This window comes from Canis lupus, chromosome 10, assembly GCF_048164855.1.
Source record: "Canis lupus baileyi chromosome 10, mCanLup2.hap1, whole genome shotgun sequence".
Classification (NCBI taxonomy): Eukaryota; Metazoa; Chordata; class Mammalia; order Carnivora; family Canidae; genus Canis; species Canis lupus.
In genome coordinates this window covers 18,318,776-18,339,131 of record NC_132847.1, presented here as the reverse complement: position 1 = coordinate 18,339,131, position 20,356 = coordinate 18,318,776, and the positions used below count along the sequence as shown (strand labels likewise).

General features: G+C 42.7%; 1 protein-coding gene across 2 annotated transcripts in view; it reads right to left on the bottom strand.

Annotated features, from left to right (window-relative positions):
* The window catches only part of SLC12A2 (solute carrier family 12 member 2), a 112,828-nt gene extending 97,808 nt beyond the window's left edge, over window positions 1–15,020 (bottom strand). For both annotated transcript variants that reach the window (XM_072840873.1, XM_072840874.1), the window contains exon 1: window positions 14,217–15,020. In XM_072840873.1, the coding sequence (XP_072696974.1) occupies window positions 14,217–15,005 (789 nt within the window). In that variant the 5' untranslated portion in view covers window positions 15,006–15,020. The remainder of the gene's footprint in view (window positions 1–14,216) is intronic.
* Between the last annotated feature and the right edge of the window lie 5,336 nt (window positions 15,021–20,356).

Here is a 20,356-nt window from a genome sequence, read left to right as displayed (position 1 = left end):
ACAATGAACCAAGTCAGAACTGCTGATTACAGTCAAAGAATTCAGTACTCTACCTAGCCCATCATATTCTTTACTATCCATTCAAGACTGAGTTACAACACTGTGCATTAAAAATAGCATAATGTATGTCTTATTTCAAATCCCACACGACTTGCTAACTTCAACAGTTTGAACCTAACTCAAATTACCAGAAAACTTATACCTCCCACTATCAATTAATAACATGACTCTGTGATCTACATTTCAAACTGTCTTATTTTTAAAATAAGAAAATTAAAGTTGTCAAGGATATGAATACATGACCAGTGGCATCATAAATGGGTAAAATATTAGAAAAGTAATATAGATAGAGGTATATATCATGTGGTATTTTGTTATACCACATGATAGCAAAAACTACAGTAAGGGCATGGCATGCACTTGGAATTTCATGTATTTTTCACATGAATATATGGTATTTCTCACTATAAATTATCATCTTTCTCATTTTCTACAGAAGGAAACTGAGAATCAAAGAGGGCAAGTCCTTTTTCTAAAGGTTACACAAGTACTAAGCAGAAAGGCCAAGATTTAAATCCCTGACTCGCTAATGTCTCAACTACACACGCATGGTTAAAAACAAAACAAAACAAAACCTAGGGCAGATGTAAAAACAAAACAAAACAAAACAAAAAAACAAAACACTATAGAGGACACACTCTTGATAGATACAGCTGCACTGGGTGAGATCCCTCAGTATGATGCCTTTTTTGATGGAGATCATTCCCCAACTGTATGTAACTCAAAAGGATGGAAGCCTTAGTAACTACAACTATCAGAGAAGACAGTCCAAAGCCGAGAGAGAAATTGGAAATGAAGTGGCAATCTCCAGAGAAAAAAATGGAATGTCAAGGGCTAGCTTTGTACCTTGGCTAACCATTAAATTACACAGGTATAGATAGTGGAGACCTCCTTACCCCAAGGAGGCAGGCTAAAAAACCAGCAGCTGAAAACCATAAAATAATAAAGAGCTATATCAGCTACTGCATAGCTGGGAAACAGGAACCATTTTGCAGTCTGAATCCAGGCAAGTTAAATACCTGGTGGAACAAAAAGCAATAATCCTTAAGAGAAAACAAAACCAGCATTACCACCCAATGGTGCTACAATGTATTATCTAAATGTTCAAGTTTCACTACCAAAAAGTAATAAATAGGGAACTATAACTCATAATTGGGAAAAAATAATTATTAGAAATTAATGCTAAATAGGTCCAGATGTTGAATTTAGTTGAGAAAGACTTCAAAACAGTGGCACCTGGGTGGCTCAGTAGATTAAGCAGCCAACTCTTGATTTAAGCTGAGGTCATGATCTCAGGGTCCTGGGATCCAGCCCAATGTGAGGTTCCTGGCTCAGTGGTGAATCCACCTGAGATTCTCTTCCTGTTCCTCTGCGCTGGTCCTGTTCACTGTCACTCAAGCTGCACTCTCAAATAAATAAATAAATCTTAAAAAAAAAAAAAAAGACTTCAAAACAACTATAATAAATATGTTAAACTAAAGATGAATATGGTATCAGTGAATAACAGGGAATCTCTACAAAGAAATGGAAGCTATATTTTAACAATTAGAAATGCTAGACCTGAAAAATCACAAAACCTGAAAAGTTCACTAGAGATGGACTCAAATAGCAGAAGAGAAATGGCAGGAGGAAGGAGAGACCATCATTAACTTACAGACAGAAGAAACTTAACAACCCAAAAAAGGATACATACACACAAAACAGCCCCACACACAAATGCTGAATGCCACAAGTAAAGAGAAAATGATATGGTTAATGGCCTTATCAGAAACAATGGTGGCCAGAAGACACTAGAAGTGCATGTCCAAAGGGTTGAAAGAAAACCCTGTCAACCAAGAAGACCACATCCAGCAAAACTATCTTTCAAAAGTGAAGTGAAATAAAAATACTTTCCCATTAACTGAAAAGAATTTTGTTACAAATTGACTTCCTTTATAAGTACTGAAGGAAGGAAAACAGTACCAGCAACACAGATCTACAAGAATAAAAATGAATAGAAATAAATGATTATGAAATACCACACATGTATTTATCTTTTCTTTTCTAAAGTCATATGATTGTTGAAAGCAAAATGGACAATGTTGTACTAGAGTTTCTAATTTATGACAACAAGTGCACTAAGAAAAGGATTGTTTTTAAAGTTCCTGTATTTTTACTGAAGAAATTCAATATTCTAAGGAGAGCAACCACTGAAATAATAATGCAAAGAAATACATCACTGTAAAGTCAACAGAAGAAAATGGAATACTAAAAATAATCTGATTAGCACAAAAGATGTCAGGAAAGGAGGATTAGGAGACCATGAAACAAGTAAGAAAACTATGAACAAGTTTCAAAAATACCAAGCCTATTACAACCAAATCACAACAGATGTAAATGGACTAAATAAGTCTCTAAGAGAAAATGCAAGTTATGATATATATATCATGTGGGTACATGTCTCAGAGTATTACCCAAACACTAAAACAGAAGATTACTGTGGGTGACAGAAAACTTTCATTATTTATTTACTAATGATTAGTTAGTTAATGCTAGGTGGGAAGAGTCAAATAAAAAACTGTAGTTTTAAAATGCACATAAAAATGCAAAAATTTTGTATACTTTCCCTATTTTCCAAAGCTTCTGTATTTTTTCAAAATGAAATAATAACATTGTAAATAAAGTACAAAATGAAACCTCTGAAATACCTCTCTAAAGTGCTAGTTTTGGGCAGCCCGGGTGGCTAGGCAGTTTAGCGCCTGCCTTCAGCCCAGGGTGTGATCCTAGTCCCGGGATTGAGTCCCACATCGGGCTCCCTGCATGGAGCCTGCTTTTCCCTCTGCCTATGTCTCTGCCTCTCTCTGTGTGTCTCTCATGAATAAATAAATAAAATCTTTAAAAAATACATAAAGTGCTAGTTTTTAAAAGGATTAATCCTTAGCTTCTTAAAATTTGGTACTCTAGGATGACTTAAGACTGAAATTTCCCCAAAAATGCATAGTTCATTGACTCTCCTTTTTTTATTATGATTTAAAACACTATTGTAAAAAAATTTAAAAATAAAACATTGTTGTAATTTTGGCCAGCACTATACTGGATAGAGATGCTACAATAACCAAAACTCAAGTGCTGTTCTTTGCATCCATTCTAAAGGGCTATTCTAGACTGCTATTTACTGACAACTTTGTTTCTGCTTTTCATGACTTTCTTATCTTTTGTCTCTACCACATGCTGGGTACTTGTGGATCCACCTCTGCCATGTTTTTTTCCCCTTCTAATTTACTTTGGTTCTGGAACCAAAGCACCATATTCGTTATAACTATGTATAATCATACAGTCCGTAAGTGTAGGTATAGTGAACTCTCTTACATGAAAGCCTTTATTTTTATTTATTTTTTTGCTTTGTTTAAGAGATCAGCCTTTTTTCAGGTCAGCAAACTTTCCAAATACTTGGGATGGAAACAGGTGAGACAGTTTAGAAACTTCTCCAAGCCTACAAATTTACATATTATTATTTCTAGAAATGTACAGATAAGTCAATGCTGTGAGTAATTTATCATAAAGCTTCATTTCTAAAATAGAGAGCCTGACTGTTTCTGTCTGAAACCATTAGGTTCTATAAAAGAGAGGTATGGGGCATTTGGCTGGCTCAGTCACTTAAGCATCCAACTCTTGATTTCAACTCAGGTTGTGATCTCAGGGTCATGCAATCCAAGCACCACCTCAGGTTCCCCACCCAGCATGGAGTCTGCTTGTTCCTCTCCCTCATCCCACTCACTCACACTCGTGCTCTAATAAATAAATAAAATTTAAAAAGAGAGAAAGAGAGAGAGGTAGTACCTAAGTCCAAGTATTCCAATGAACTTTTCAAGATTCATACTTATCCCTTAGTACTAATGTATGATTTCCCTACAGGATTTTAATAGGCCACTGAATAAACAACATACATACTTGTCCTAATACCTCACATGTGAGCCTTCCATTAAGGTGCCCAGGTTTAAAAACAGTCATCTATCACTTACTGGCTATGAGAGGGGCAAGTTGCTATCAGCCTCTGAATTGCCTATCTATAATTTACCTGGTTTGGAAGGTTCTTGTGCCGAGACTATTGAAGCTCCTGAAACATGGCAGATACCCAATCATTGGTAACCTAATGCAATTCAGTGTACAGTTATTGAAGGGTTAAAGCCAGGGCTCCCATAGTTACCACTTATCTATATGAGGGTATTCCAAAGTTGAGTATCACACCATTAAAAAAATAACAAATGTACTACTGTTGTAGGCATAATCAAAGTTTAAGTAAGACTCTCAACATATTCTGGGACACTGGTTCTCCAACCTGGCTCTCTGGTAATCACCAGAAAAGCTTTCTAAAAACTACATATATTCTTTGGGAGAGAAGAGTCTGTAATTTTTCTCCAGGTGATTCTTTAAGAAATTTGGAAATCACTGGCCATAAGAAAACAATAGAGAGAGAGAGATTAGTTTCAAAAAGATTCAGTCTCCCCAAGTATTAGTTGTGTGATTTTAGGAAACCACAACCTTGTCAAATCAGACTGCTACTCTAGGACCTTCTTAAAACCTACTTCCTCCAAAGATAGATCTGAAGACCAAATATAAAATATATAAGCTAAGAGTGCCTTGGAAACTTTAATACTTTTTACAGCATTAAGAAATTCTTCATAGTCTTTCCAATTAAAGACTCAGATTTCCATTCTCAGATGGAAACAGGCACATTCCACCGATTCAACAAACACTTAATGGATTGACTAATAAGTCTAAACACCGTTATGTGAGGAATGATCCTATGCAAAATTACAAGAAAATTTGACTTTAATAATTTTAAACTAGTGATGATGATTTAATGTGGAAGAAAGGAAGAAAGAAAAGGTTGGAATGAAGGAAGTAAAAAACATACCCTTAAATATCACTTCCCATCACAGCTCTAATTTTTCTGCAATGATAATGTTCCAGGGATGCCTGGGTGGCCCAGTGGTTGAGCATCTGCCTTCAGCTCAGGGCGTGATCCCGGGGTCCTAGGATTGAGTGGTATATCAGGCTTCCCCCAGGGAGTATGCTTCTTCCTTTGCCTACGTTTCTGTCTCTCCCTCTGTGTATCTCATGAATAAATAAACAAAATCTTTAAAAAAAAAAAAAAAAAAGTTCCAGGTCTCCAGTGGTCCAATATGATAGCCATCAGTCTCACATGGGTATCTGAGCACTTAAAATGTGGCTCTAGTAAATAACTGAAAATCGGAATTTTTAACTTAAAGTTTCACAGCCACATGACTACTAGTTACAGTATCATAAAGCCCAGCTGAGAACATTTAAATATATAGGTCTTTTGGGAGATATGTATGGATAGGGAAAGGCAGAGGAAACAAACAAAAACTCAGTAAGATTCTACTTCTAACAAACTTTCTTAGGGGCACCTGGCTGGCTTAGTGGGTAAAGCATGGGACTCTTGATCTGGAGGTTATAAGTTCGAGCCCCATGTTGGGTGCAGAGATTACTGAAAAATAAAATCTTAAAAAAAAAAAAAAAAAAAAAAAAAGAGGCTTTCTTATGTAATTGTTAAGATTTTCTGACTAGAAAATGATACATTCATGCAATAAAACTGAGGATTCCATGTTTTCTACATTATCTTCAAAGAACTAAAAAAACAACTATCATGGGTATTTTAAAAAAGAAAACAATAAAAAAAAAATAAGAACTTATACAGTATTAAACTACAGGATACTGGAATCACCAGCTGAATTACAATATTTGCTCCAAGTTCCAACCCTGGCTCAGGCAGTTACAAGTGCTACAATTTTGGACATGTTAGTAAGCTTTTCTGCTTCTCAAACTCCAAATGTGCCTATCAGGGTAATCTACCTGTCAAATGTCCGTTAGAGATTCTAAATAACAAATATAAGGTTTATCTTTAGCAGTCCATTAATTTACAAAGAATGAGTTCTATTATTAAAAATGTATTGATTGAAGGTCTGCTAGTTTTATATCCTCTAGCTAGGACAAACCACTTTTTCCCTGAGAGCCCTTATTTCAGTTAATAATAGTCTATTTATTAATGTGGTTTTTTGAGTTGGCTTGAGTTGACCTCAAGGTCCATGAGAAGCAGACTATATCTGTGGCTACTTATCATTATCTGTCCTTAGTACCCTGTTATATACAGGGTGATTAAGCCAAGGGGTAATATATTAAGTCTGTTTTTAAAATATTCTGGGCACAATAGTGATGGGAGGGCACGGTGAATACAGGGAACCCAGTTAGAAGGCTACAGAGGGAATGTTATAATTTGGTTTAGGATGGCAGTAGTGAAGATGAAAAAAATACTTAGGAAATAAAGGTGATAGAACTTGGTGATAAAGTGGATGTGGAAGAAAGAGAGAAAGTGTCAAGGATAACTCCTATACTTCTCACCTGTGTACCACAATGACTAGTGGTACCATCCATGCAGACATAGGGCACACTGGAAAAGACAGCCTGGGCTGTTTTGGAAGAGGAGGGAGAAAATCCTAAGTTTGTGAGTACAGGATGTCTTTAAGATAAGAAACAAAAACCCCAGCAGTCACTGGATGTTCTGAACTCAGTAATGGGATGTGGGTAGGACACAAAATTTTGGGATTCACTAGCCTATAGATCACACAGCATAGGAAGACAAAAAGGAAGACAGAAGAAGGAGAAAAGGCAGAATCCAGCCTTGAGGATGGCTAATTTAGAGATGAAGTAGACCCCTGAGACACTGGACTGAAAGAACTAGAAAGTTAAAAGACAAAATGGTGTTATAGGAGCCAAAGAAGTGAAAAGAAGACCTCAACAGAAAATCAAATTCTGCTTGGAAGGTTGAATGCTGATGGGGGTTTGGGACTAACTAATAGTTTTCTGGACTTGATAACAGGGTGGAGGTTACTGCTAACTTTAACAAGAACTATTTAAGTAAAATGATGGTGTAGAAGGTCAGGGTCCTCATGGGTCCTTTAAATCTCCCCTGGAAAAAAATCAAAAGCTCCAAAATGACTCATATGCTGAGAAGTCATTGTTGAAGGAACTAATTCACCAACAACCTAAGAACCATACCAGATGTTTCTATGATTCTTAACCTAGATGAATATCTAATTAGTAATGTTCAGGAAAATTTAAAGCAAGGAAACTTTAGAGCCCAAGGGCACCACAAATCACCTGCCAGAATTAGCTTCTGCAGAGAGACAACATTCCACTAAGCTATTTTTTGCTTTTCAGATTTTCCTTATCTCTAATTAGAAATCTCCTAGTTCTCTATCACTAGTAAGTTTCTCATAACAGGTTTTAAAAAGCACTGATACAAATTCTAGTAAAAAATCAAAGGATAAAGTAGCCAGTGGCAGATAACAGCTTCCATATTTTAAATGAGAAACTACTAATACCCTTTTTTAAGATATAGAGTTGAGAGAGAGAGAGAGCATGCGCACATGCACAAGCAAGGGGAGGGGGCAGAAGAGGAAAAGAGAGAGAATCTCAAGCAGACTCTTGCTAAGCACAGAGCCCGCTGTGGAGTTCGATCTCATAACACTAAGACCATGAGTTGCACCAAAATCAAGAGCTGGATGCTTAACTGAGCCATCCTAGGCACCCAACACTGATACATTTTTAACTTTAGTATTTTAAGTTGTTTTCCTTGTTGTGCATCCCTCACTCTTTCACCTTGTGGAATTGACTCGTTGCCCACCCTTTTGTAACTTTTGAAAAACTACTGGTTTTCATGGCTTTCCCTAAAATTGAAGAATAAAAGCACATTTTTATGCTAAAATGAAGACCTACTTTCTTAAATACTATTATTTCATAAACCAGTGGCCGCCATTTTATTATGTTTGCCCTACTGCAGAACTAATTTTTAGAATAAAACCCAACTCTTGAGTTCACCTTCAAAACCTGCTCTTCCCAGTCTTTGCCATCTCCATAAACATCAACTCTAGTCTATAGAGCAGAGAAACTCTGGCATTAATCTTTCTGTACACCCCTCATCCAAAATATCAACACATTCTAACAATTTTACTTTTAAACATACCCAGCATCTTAACACCTCTCATCATATCAAACACTGTTACCTCAGGTTTGTTCCTCACTTTTGCTCTGACCTCCACTCCTATCACTCTCCCTCTTGTTCCTCCAATCTTACCAGCCTCCTTGTTTCTCAGTCATGCCCAGCACACTTCCACCCCAGGGTCCTGATGTTCCTCATTCACTGCCTGAACTGCTCTTTTCTCCCTCATTCCCTTCTTGCATCTGCTCGTGCATCAAAGGGGCCTTCTCTCACTACCCTTATACAGCACAACACAAGCCATCACTATCTACCCACCTTTAATTTTCTTCACAGTAGTTACTTCTGACCTATTTGCCCACTGACACCTACCACCAGAATGAAAGCTCCATGACTTAGCTGTGTTCATGGCTGTATCTCCAGCACTTAAAACAGTACTTTTGCTGGTGCTCATTAGGGCTTTGTCAAGTAACTAAACCCATATTCATTTCACCTCAGCATGGAACCTAAAGGATTAGTACTTTGGACTTTCCAAACATTCAAATAAAACATGTAATTAAAATTATTTAAAACAGGACTCCTGGCTGGCTCAGCGGCTGAGGGTCTGCCTTTGACTCAGGTCATTATCCCAGAGTTCTGGGATCGAGTGCCACATTGGGCTTCCTGCAGGAAGCCTGCTTCTCCCTCCACCTATGTGTCTCTCATGAATAAATAAACAAAATCTTAAAAAAAAATAATTCTTATATTTAAAAAATAAAAATTATTTAAAACAAACACACTCAACACATAAGTACCAAGAGACACTGTTCTAGTTTCATAGGAATGGGAATGTGAGTATGGGAATACAAATATACATAGAGAAGACATCATTATGAGAGGAGGTACAGTTCTGTCACATTTTAAATCCCAAAGTTTATCTTTCCTTCTACCCAGGCAGTCAATTGGTATATAGCAGGGTAACTACATACAGTATTATGGATAAACCAGAGTTCACCTCAGGTAGCATGGTTTTGTTTAGCAGGGTGAAGCCCCTGCCAAAAGTGCGGAATCTTTCAAGTTTGACTTTGCCATGTGTAAATATTTCTTATCAGGGTCCCACCTTATTCGGTGCTAGAACTCCTCTACTCTACCCCCCTTCCCAAGATGTGACCCATTCTTTCCTTCAGGAACCTTCAAGGACCCAAGTTATGTAATAAAGTCATTATAGTGGGTGGAATTTCTTGTCCAAGAATCAGCAGAGTCCACTCAGAGAAGCAGCTACATAAGTTAGTGGAAATAACACTGTTTAAAGTTTTATTTAAAGTCTTAAGAAGGAAGAACTGCCTACCCTGATACATCCAAAGAACAAATGTTTATTAAGTACCTATTGTATGTATGGAGATAAATGAGACACAGGCTTAGATTCTATGAAAGGGACAGTCGTTTTCATCAATAACCACACTATCACAAGCATTCCTCCTCATTTCTCTCAGTTACATCATCATTCCACTTTCATGAAGTCAGGACAGCGGGGTAATGTTGGTAATCCCCAGCATGTCCCCCTCAACATCCCTGCCATCTCAGGGCAGGTTCAGGCAACAGGTAGGAAGATGAAGAGATAATAAGAAAAAGAAGCTACTATGTCCTGACGTTAGAGTCAGAAAACTCTGGGTGTGATTTCCAGTTGTACCACTTTCTATGAGTGGCATTAAGCAATTTCTTCAGCTTCTATGAACCCATTTTATCATGAGTAAAATATGTGAAAGACCTGTTTCTTAGGAATTGTATGAAAAATGAATAAGTTCAGTAAGACATAAAAGATACTGAATATAGTTCCTCCCTCTTTTTATTAACGAGAAAGGCTCTAATGGAGAGGCCATATGCAAAGGCAACATACCATCAGCAAAAGGGTCCCAAGCCTTGACTACAGGACAACTGTGCAAATGTAATTCTACATTTAAAACTGTTTTAATAATGCTTTAAATCCTGTAGAAGCAATTATGGATTGTCTACCACTCATATTTTCCACATTTGATAATCATGCTTCCCATCATACATGTTCAAATTGCTCAGCAAATACTAATTTGTTTGACCTCCACTTTTAAATTTCTCTTTGTAGGGGCAAGAATCAGTACTTTGGACTTATTTTTTGAAAAAAAAAATTTTTTTAAATTTCTGCCATCAGCCCTGAGGAGTTCCTGCCTTCTTTAAAACTCCTCTCTCAGCTTCCCTGACACTGCTATCCTAGCTCTTTCTCACCAGCCTAGCAGATCCTTCTCGCTTTCCTTTGCGAGTGTCTCCTCAACCTTTAACAAACCTTTACACATTCACTATGCCTAATCTCAGATCCTATTTCTTTTCTGTTATTTACCCACTCTTCCTAAGTCGTCTCAAGTCCATGACTTCGGACTCTCCCTATCTCTCTATACATGCACACACACACATTTCTATGTGTTAGATGCACACATGTATATATACACATACATGCATATACCCATGTGTGTACATATACATAGAGATATACATGCACACATTTATGTAGATATAACATGTATCCTGGCCTCCTCCCTCAAAATGACTCTTGGACTAAGATGTCTTATAAACTACTACTCAAGCACAATTCCTTCTTTCCCTTCTCAAATCTAGTCCTCCTCTTGTGTTTGCCATCTCAATGGCAGCAACATCTGTTCAGTTGCTCAAGTCCAAAACCTGGGAACCAGCTCCTCTTTCACTCCCACATCCAACCCACCTGCATGCGGTTCATTCTGCCACCAACTCTTATTATCCGTAACTGAGTAATAGCTTGGGTCTCCAGGCTTCCATTGTTGCTCCTGCCAATCCACTCTTTATCCAACAGCCAAAGATGTTAAAACAAAACAGATCATGTTGCTACCTCATGAAAAATCCTTCAACAACTTGCCACTACATTTATAATAAAATCCCCTGGCCTCCTTATAGTTCTTTGGACATATTACTGTCTCCCCTCACTACATCCTCATACACTGTTTCTCTGGCCTGGAATGCTATTCTGCCCTTTCATTAATTCATTCTTTAGCTTTCAGCTTCAATGCCACATTTCTCGAAGAAGGCCTCCCCAAGCCCAATTACAAAGAGGTCCCGTGATATCCTTATTAGTATTAGTATCCTATACTTTTCTCATAGGACTAAAAGTAAAGTTTGTAACTATATTATTATTTGTGCAATTATTTGGTTAAGGTATATCTAGACAAAGTCAGCATGTTTTGCTAACCACTCCATCATCTCACAGCAACAGCCAGGTGGCCAACACTTCAGAAACTCCTTTCTCCAATAAATATTTGATAAATGGAAAACTCATGAGTCCTGGCTCTACAATGGCTGCATAACACAGCAAGACGCACCATGGAAGTGCACTATTCTACTTCATTTGGATTTTCAGGGAAAAAACTTTAGTTTTTCACAGTGGTGGGCAAAGAAAGGAATTCAAGTAGAAGAAAGGCTATGTAGCCCTTTCCCCTAACATGTTTCTAGAGTGCTTGTCTTTTACTTCTTTTGCTCTTTGATAGAACCTAGCACAGAGTCAGATCCAGTTAAGGTGGATATTGAAGCACTTAGTGATCAAAATAGACCATGGAACATCAATCAAGTGTTAGAATTAAGTGTTACAAATTCCTAAATATTATGATTCACTGAGGGCTAGAAACATTAGAATAGGTTAAAGTAAATTTAGATCGAGTGAGGAACAATTTTGGGGGATCAAGTAAAACCATGCTATAACCTTCTCTGCCCTCCTTCAACAGCAGTATGTCTCTATACTCAGATTGGTACTCCTTATGTTTCTTCAGTCCATTTGCTAAATTCTAAACAATTCTATGCTTTTTCACTGACTATACTGGACTTGAGTGGCAGAAAGTGTAAAAAAAAAAAAAAAAACTACACAGAATTCACTATACCACCTGTTGCATAAATGGAGCTATGTTGGTAACATTTTATATACTATATTCATCATGCAGGAATTAAGAGAATTTATTTATTTATTTTAATATTTAAATTATTTTTAATTTTTATTTATTTATGATAGTCACAGAGAGAGAGAGAGAGGCAGAGACACAGGCAGAGGGAGAAGCAGGCTCCATGCACCCGGAGCCTGATGTGGGATTTGATCCCGGGTCTCCAGGATCGCGCCCTGGGCCAAAGGCAGGCGCCAAACCACTGCGCCACCCAGGGATCCCTTAAGAGAATTTAAAATTTGAAATCCTAGAGTTGACGCGCTACCTGAAAGACCAATATAGATCAAAATAATAACGATACAAGCCATTATACTCTAGGCAGTAAACATGGGTCTTGATGTCCCCCTTTTTTTTTTTTTTTCCTAATCTTCAAAATAACCCTGAAAGCTGAGGAAGAGGAGGCTCATAGGTTGGGTAGTTGCTTCAACTATACAGCTAACAATACAAGTGTTCTTTTTAAGAGATTGTAAACTGATCAAAAATGCCCAAACAAAAAAAAAAAAACCTCTCAAGTTTTGGAGAACCTGGAAGTGCTTTGTTGTTCAAACTTGAAGTACTTTGTTGTTGAGAGAATTTAAAATAAAAACTTTCCTAGGATGTTTACAAGTTCAAGATATTTAACATCCTTCAATTTAAAAACCCTTTTTAAAACTTATGGGTAAATATAGACTAACTACTTAACTACTCAGCTTTGGTGCAATCTGAAATACGGCTTTATGATGTTTTTAATAATATATATGCTATATACTGGAAGGGAAATTACCAGCTATACATCTACTTTACAGAGGCTTAGAATTTGGCAAGGATAAAAATAATAAATTTGAAAGAAACTAGAGGAGGACAAATAAGTGTTTTAAAAATTGTCTTCTGATATGACAAAATACCATCATGGAGTAACAGGAGTAGTATTATCCAAAACTGAATGTCAGGCTTTTAAAGAATCAGCAAGCTGCAAGAATTGGGACCTCTGTAATTATTTCAAATCGTATGAATGTTACATTATCAAACACTAGGACAAATACAGTCTCGAATGAAACGACTGTATGAGAGCAAATAATCACCTACAAAGAAATTGCCTATGTTCTGTATTTAAACTTTTCCACACTGTGATCATCATCCTATGTGGTACCAACTCTTTCCATTCACAAAATTTCATCAGCATAGTCACTTAGACACTTGTTAAAGTAGTCCCAACTCCTAAAAGTTAAATATTAATCAAGTTTCAGAAGCACTGAAGTTATCTCAAAACAATGATTTTATACCCTGATGAAATAAAAAGATGATGTGGCCATAAAAAAATAGAATCGTATAAATCAATAGACTTTTGGGGATGGTTTTCTGTTCACAAATATAACTACTTATGCAAGACCCTAGAAGGTCTTTCTGGACATTCTCCACACACGCAAAACAGTAACAAAACCCCCACGATTCCCTTACTTCTCTTTCTCACTTTGTACCTTTCTCCTCACCCTATTTTGCACTTTGCCCACCCTCCCAACTTTTTATATAGTCCTCTCACAAGAAGTTTACGTAATAAAACACAGATTTATGCCATGATCAGGAACATCATCACATCCCAAGATTTGTTTGATCCTTTGCATATTCAAGATGGCAGGAATTGAGCTTTAATAATCCACAGACCACAAACACACCCTGTTAAGATCTTCCTTTCAAACACTACGGTTCCCACTCTCGGGACCCCTAACGGGTGCACGCACATAAGCCATACGACACAACCCCTAAAAAGGGCACAGGCGGTGGGGGCCCTCCACTGTCTTCCCCAGAGAGTAAATCCTCACCGAAACCATCCGCACACACCCTTCCCGGGCCCACCAGCACAACTGTCATTCGGAGGAGGGATGGCTGATGGCTAAGCGTGGGTGAGAAAGCAAGCATACACGAGGGACACACGCAAGTGGACGGTGAAGGCTGTTCAACCCGGTCCCTCTCCGGTCCCCTAACCGGCTCAGCCCGCTGCAAACTTCTAAGAGGTTAAGTTACATTCCTCCGCGATTCCAGCCTTGACAGCTGCCTGCAGAGATGCCCACGAGCCGTGCACGTCCGTTCCCGCCGCCTCACTCACCCGTGGCGAGGCGGCGGCCACATCCCGCGGTCAGCGAGGACCAGAGGTTGGGGATGAGGCAGGGCTGGCGCGAGAGGGCTGCGGGGAAAGGGCTGGGAGCGCTCACCTTCTCCAGCTCGTCGTGGAGCTCGGCCAGGCTGGGCCGGAGCAGCTTCTCGCCCAGCTGCGCTGCGGTGTGCCGGTAGTGATCGATCCTGGGCACGGCGTCCATGGTGTTGTGGCCAAAGGTGCGCAGGTAGTAGGTGTTGGTGTGGGTATCGTAGTAGTAGTGCTGGTGGTGCCCGCTGCCGCCGCCGCTGCCGCCGCCGCCGCCCGAGTGCAGGCTGCTGCCCTCGCTCAGCACCGTGTCCCCGCCGTTCTGGAAGCTCACGTTGGGCCCGTCGCCCGCGACCCCCGCCGCGTCCGACAGGCTCTCGTCGGCAGAAGAGGAGGCGGCCGGGTCCACGAAGTTCACGCGGAAGCGGCCCTTGGCTTCCTCGCTGCCCTTGCCCGGCCCGCTCTCGCCGCTAGCTTTCCCGTCGGCCGGGGTCTCCCTGCCCCCGGCCCCGGCCCCGGCCCCCGCCCCGGCCCCGGCCCCGGCCCCGGCCGCCGCGGCCGCCGCAGCCCGCCCGGCATTCTCGGAAACGAGGTCCACCTGGAAGCGGCTCTGGCTCGGCGTGGGGCCCAGCGGTCTGCCCAGTCCGTCCCCGGCCGCCGCCGCGCCCTCCCCGCGGACCCCGCCGCCGCCCCGGCTCCCGGCCGCAGCATCCTCCGACCCCGAGGGCACGGCCGTGCCGGGCAGCTCCACGCCGGCGCCGGCGCCCGCGCCCGCGGCCCCCGCGGCAGCCGGCGGCGTCTCCCCGACCCCAGCCAGCCTCGGGGCGCCGGAGGAGGGCGCCGTGGGCCCGGGTTCCATCGCCGCCCGCCCGCGGCGGACTCGGAGAGCCCCGCGGCGCCGCGGGCTGCACGCCCTCCGCGCCCCCCGCCGGCGGAGCCCGCGGCCGCAACGCCCGGTGACGGTGACGGAGCCGCCCGCCGCCGCGCCGCCGCTAGCCCGACCCGCACGAACGCCGCCGGCAGCCGAGTCGGCGCGCGAGTGCAGGGGGCGCGGGGCGGGCCGCGCCGTTTAAAGCCTCGGCGGGGCCGCGGCGGCGGCGGCGGCGGCTCGGGCGGCAGCACGCGGGAGGCGTGGTCGGCGGCTCCTCCGCCCCTCGGCCCGCCCCCCCGCGGTCCCGCAGTGTCGCGCGGCGGGCGCTGCCCCGGCGCCCCGGCCCTCCCGGGCTTCTGCCGGAGCCCACGCGAGAGCGGCCTGCGCGAGGACCGCGTCGGTCCGGGCAGCGCGGGCAGCGCCGGCAGCGCGAGCAGGAGCCGGAGCCGGAGCCGGAGCCGGAGCAGGGAGCAGGGAGCAGGGAGCAGGCGCGGCGGCGCGCCGCCTCAGCGCCGTCGCCGGGATCTCCGCGCCGCTACCTCCTCTTCCGTCGCCTTCCTCCCACCCCTCCACCTCCTTCCCCCGCCTCCTCTGCGGCGAAGAGGAGAAGGCCCCCGGCCGCCTCCCTCTCTCCCCGCCCCTGGGGCTGCACGTCAATGGGCCGACAGCCCGGGCCTCGTCAGAGCAGGCGGACGGCGGACGGCGGACGGCGCCCGGCCCGGCGGGCGAACGCGCGGGCGGGCGCCCGATGCTCCCGCGGCAGTGGCTGCCACAGCGGAGGCACCAGGAGCTCGCTCGCTCGCTCCCTCCAATCCTCTCTCTTTCTTTAAAAAAAAAAAAAAAATTTTTTTTTTTTTTAAGTTCTGAGCTCGCAGTACTGGGGCTGAGCCGGCGAGATCTCGCGAGATGCTGCAGGGCTCGGGGGCCGCTTCACCCGAGGCGTGTGGTACCCGTGGCGGCGCTCGAGCTGCCGGCCGCACCCCCGCCCCCTCGCTCCCGTGGGTGATGCCGGGGGCTTTCCCGTCGGGCCCGCAGGTGCTTCCGGGGCCGCCCGGCGAGGTGCGCCCCCAGGCGAGGTCGGCTCGCAGCGCCGGCCCGCGCCACTGCCCGCTGTCAGCGCCTGAGCCGCTCCGGGCCTGAGCCGAGGGGGGGGAGGCAGGATTTCCTCTCAGCCGCCTTTGAGGCGGCCGCCTCCCCGCCTGCCGCGTTAGATTTGCATAACCAGAAACACTCCCGCGGAGATGCGGTGGGTGTGTCCACACCTCGATGACACCTTTATTTTAAAAGCTGTGATGTTTGAAGGTGAGAAGGGAGCTTAGTTGTGATACCTTATAGCTTCAAGACGATTCTTAACTCGAGGCGCTTCCAAGACACAATGGGAAGCTCAGCGGTCACGGCCGGTAGGGCGGTGACTGACCGTGGAGCAGCAGCCGGGACGCGGCGTGGCCTGGGTCGTGAAGAATCCCTGTTTCCTCTGCTGTGGAGTGGAGGGGCATGTAGTGAATTTGCGACTTTCTTAGCAGCAGAATATGTTTTTAACCTAAATTCTATCCACAGCCCCACGTAGAAACAGATAACGAGTGGCTTCTTCCATCACTTGTCTTTTATTTATCTGCCTTTATGTATTTTCAAGTCTTACTGCCGGGGATAAGCATCCTCCTTTGCTGAACCCTGGAAGTATTCAGAGCCCTGCCACAGGGTTCGCAGAGATGTTTGGAAATGCCGTGAGGAAAGTGGCAGCCAGTTTTCAAGAAGGTGTGGTATTCGTGATCCTATTTGACCTTCGCGGTGTTCCTTCTAAATTTATCATTTCTATTGTAAAAATGAGGAGAGGAAGGAACCACTCTCAGATCATGAAGCCACAGTCTTTAAAGCCCCCCTTCTAGGAATTGTGGAAGGAAACCAGAAGAGGCCAGAAAAATCAGGTGGTCCTTTAAGAAGTGCTGTTCCTACTGCAGCATTGCTGCCTCAGTAGCTGATCTGTGCGGTACTGAAGCTGATTTGGTAGCTACTGGAATTCAGCATTCATTGAGCTAAACAAACAGTAGGCACCTACCACGAGGTGCTCTGCATTTTGAGAATATGGCAGTGAGCAAAGCAGACAGTCACTTCTCTCATGGAAATTATAGACTGGCGGGGGAGAGAGAGGCAATAAAGTTCAATGGATAAGATACATAGCATGCTAGTCGTGAGTGCAAAAGAAGGAGAATGGGATGTGTCTGTGACATGGAGGGTAAGATTTGTCATGGGAAAGCACCACTAAGAAGTTGACGTTTCAGTGAGGTAGCAAAAAATAAGTTTATTTGGGAAAATAGTGTTCCAAGCAGAAGAAAAACAGAATGAAAGTTGAAAGCATGCCTGACATATTGATAGAATTGCGTATAAGCTAATATGGCCTATAGGCCTACTTAAGGGATGGGGAGAATCAAAGGCAAGAGTTTAGAGGTTGGGGGCATGATAGCCCAGAATGGATCCCTTTGGCTTTTAATTTGAGTGAGATGGTAGATTAATTTGGACTGTCCTAACACAATACCATAGACTGGATTGTTTAAATAATAGAAATTTATTTTTTTTTTAAGATTTTATTTATTCATGAGAATACACAGAGAGGAGAGAGAGAGAGGCAGAGACACAGGCAGAGGGAGAAGCAGGCTCCATGCAGGGAGCCTGATGTGGGACTCGATCCCGGGTCTCCAGGATCAGGCCCTGGGCTGAAGGCGGCGCTAAACCGCTGAGCCACCCGGGCTGCCCTAGAAATTTATTTTCCTACAGTTTTGGAAGCTGGAAAGTCTAAGATCAAGGTGCCAGCATTGTCTCTTCTGGTAAGGGCTTTCTTCCTGGCTAGCAGCCAGCTGTCTTATCACTGTGTGCTCACATGGTAGAGCAAGAAATCTGGTGTCTTTTTATAAGAGGACCGGTTTTGTCTGATCAGTGCTCCACGTTTATGACTTCATTTAATCTTAATCTCCAAAGGCACTATCTCCAATACAGTCATGTGGATTAGGGTTTCTACATACAGATTTGGGTGGGAAGGTCACTTCACTCTCTATTGTTATTGCAAGTTATTGGAGAGTATGAGTAGAGGAATGATATGATTTGACATATACTCAAAGCATCAATCTAAATGCCTTTGTAAATATACAAAAATATGAATGGTGAGGCCAGAGAAAGAAACAAGAACGTGTCAAGGTGCAGCTCTCTCAACAGTCCAGGAAGTGGTAATATGGCTTTGAGACCATGATGGGTAGCGGTGAAGACGGGGGGGGGGAGGAGGGAGTTGGTTGAATTCTGGGGAAGCAATAGAATTTTCTGATAGATATGGAGTGTGAAAGAGATCAAGGGTTTTGGCTTGAGCAACTGAATAGTGTTGCTGTTTTCTGAGATGGGGGAGATGGTGAATGATGCAAGCTTGGATAGAAGGCATATCAGGACCTCAGTCGGAGATGTCTGTTGGAGGAAACAAACACGTGTAGTAATAAATAATAGTCACTCATATAAATGTGTAATTGCAAACTGAGAACTTCTAGGGCAGAGAGGAACATGGTACAATGCAAAATAGAGGGACCAGACTTAGTGGGGAGGAAGTGACTTTTCAGCTGAGGTCTGATGAATGATAATTTGCAGGGGAGGCTGTTCAAAAAAGGGAGATATTATTAGCAAAAGCCCTCATGGACTGAACATGGCCTGACTAAGGAGCTTTTAACCAAACCCAGTTTGGTTAAAGCATAGAGCTCAAGGAATGAAAAAAGTAGATGAATCTATCTATTCTAAAAGCCCTGTACAACCATTAATGATTTTCCAGGGAGACAGAGGGGGACGTGATCAGATTTAACTTCATTAAAAGTCTCTCTAGTCTTCTCTTGGACAGAAGATTGGAGCAAGAATAAGAAAGACAGGATATAATTTCAGTGATCCAGGCTTGAGATGATAGCAGTCCTAGTAGTTCACATTTATGTGGAATTTATGTCCTGGATTCGGTGCTAAACTCTGCATTCATAATCTTACTTAATTCTTACAACAACATGAAGAAAATTATAGCATTACTCCCATTTTTCAGATGAAAAACTCTATTAAGGAAAAAAGGTTAAGTAACTTCTCCAAGGTCACTTAGCCAAAATCAAGATTTGAATTCAGGGAGATTTCTCCACTAATCTAGCTATACATTGTGGTGGATGCACAGGAAATGAGGAAAGGGAAAAGTTTGAGAGATACTTTAGAGATCACTCAAAGGGCTTAGAAATGGATTGAAGGAATGAAGGAGAACAAAGGATGAATTTTCTATCTTGTTTACCTGGGATTAGATGATGGCGGCTTTGGTGAGAAAAAGAACATTCTAAAACTAGGTTTGGAGATGAATATGAGAAATTTAGCCTATAGCATATTGGGCTTGAGATACTCTTGAGACATCCAAATAGAAAAGTTAAACTATTTGGCCACATAGGTCTTGGGCTCAGAGGAGAAGCTTGTACAACAGAGTACAAATGTGTGAGTCTTCTGCAAATAGATAACTGACACCGTGGACATGAATAAGATCACTCCAGCAGGATGATATAAAGCAGCACCATAGGATAGAACTTTCTGCAGTGGTTCTGTATCAATGCTGTCCAGCACAATGACCATGAACCACTTGTGGCTATTGAGCATTTGAAATGTCTAGTGCAACTGAGGAACTGAATATATAATTTTATTTTATTGAGTTTATTAAATAGTTCCATGAACTAGTGGCTACCATATTGAACAGTGTATAAGTATAGAGTTCAAAAGAAGGCCTAGGGCAGCCCCGGTGGTGCAGCGGTTTAGCGCCGCCTGCAGCCCAGGGCATGATCTGGAGACCCTGGATCAAGTCCCACGTCAGGCTCTCTGCATGGAGCTTGCTTCTCCCTCTGCCTGTGTCTCTGCCTCTCTCTCTCTCTCTCTCTCTCTGCATCTCTATGAATAAATAAATAAAATCTTAAAAAAAAAAAAAAAGAAGGCCTAGAGTTCAGCCTTGTACAATTCGAATGTGTAAGGACTAGATAAAAGGTGGAGTGGCCTGAGAGATGAAAAGAGAACCAGATGAAATCATTTTTGAAGTAAGATCAGCTGAGTGAAATTGGGCCAAGAAATGGAAAAAGATAAAAAGTGATAATATATTGAATTTGGTAAATATATCAGCCAACACACTGGGAGGGTAATGGGGGGAGAGCAAGGGCTCCTGGGATAGAGTCAAAATGTGCATGGGAAAATTACAGAAACACTGTCAGGAGAGGTCTTTATTTCCCGGTTGGCAAGCATTTGGTTATCAGATTTACCACGTGTCAATTTAGAGACTAAATTGTCATTCGAGGAGAGACTAGTCA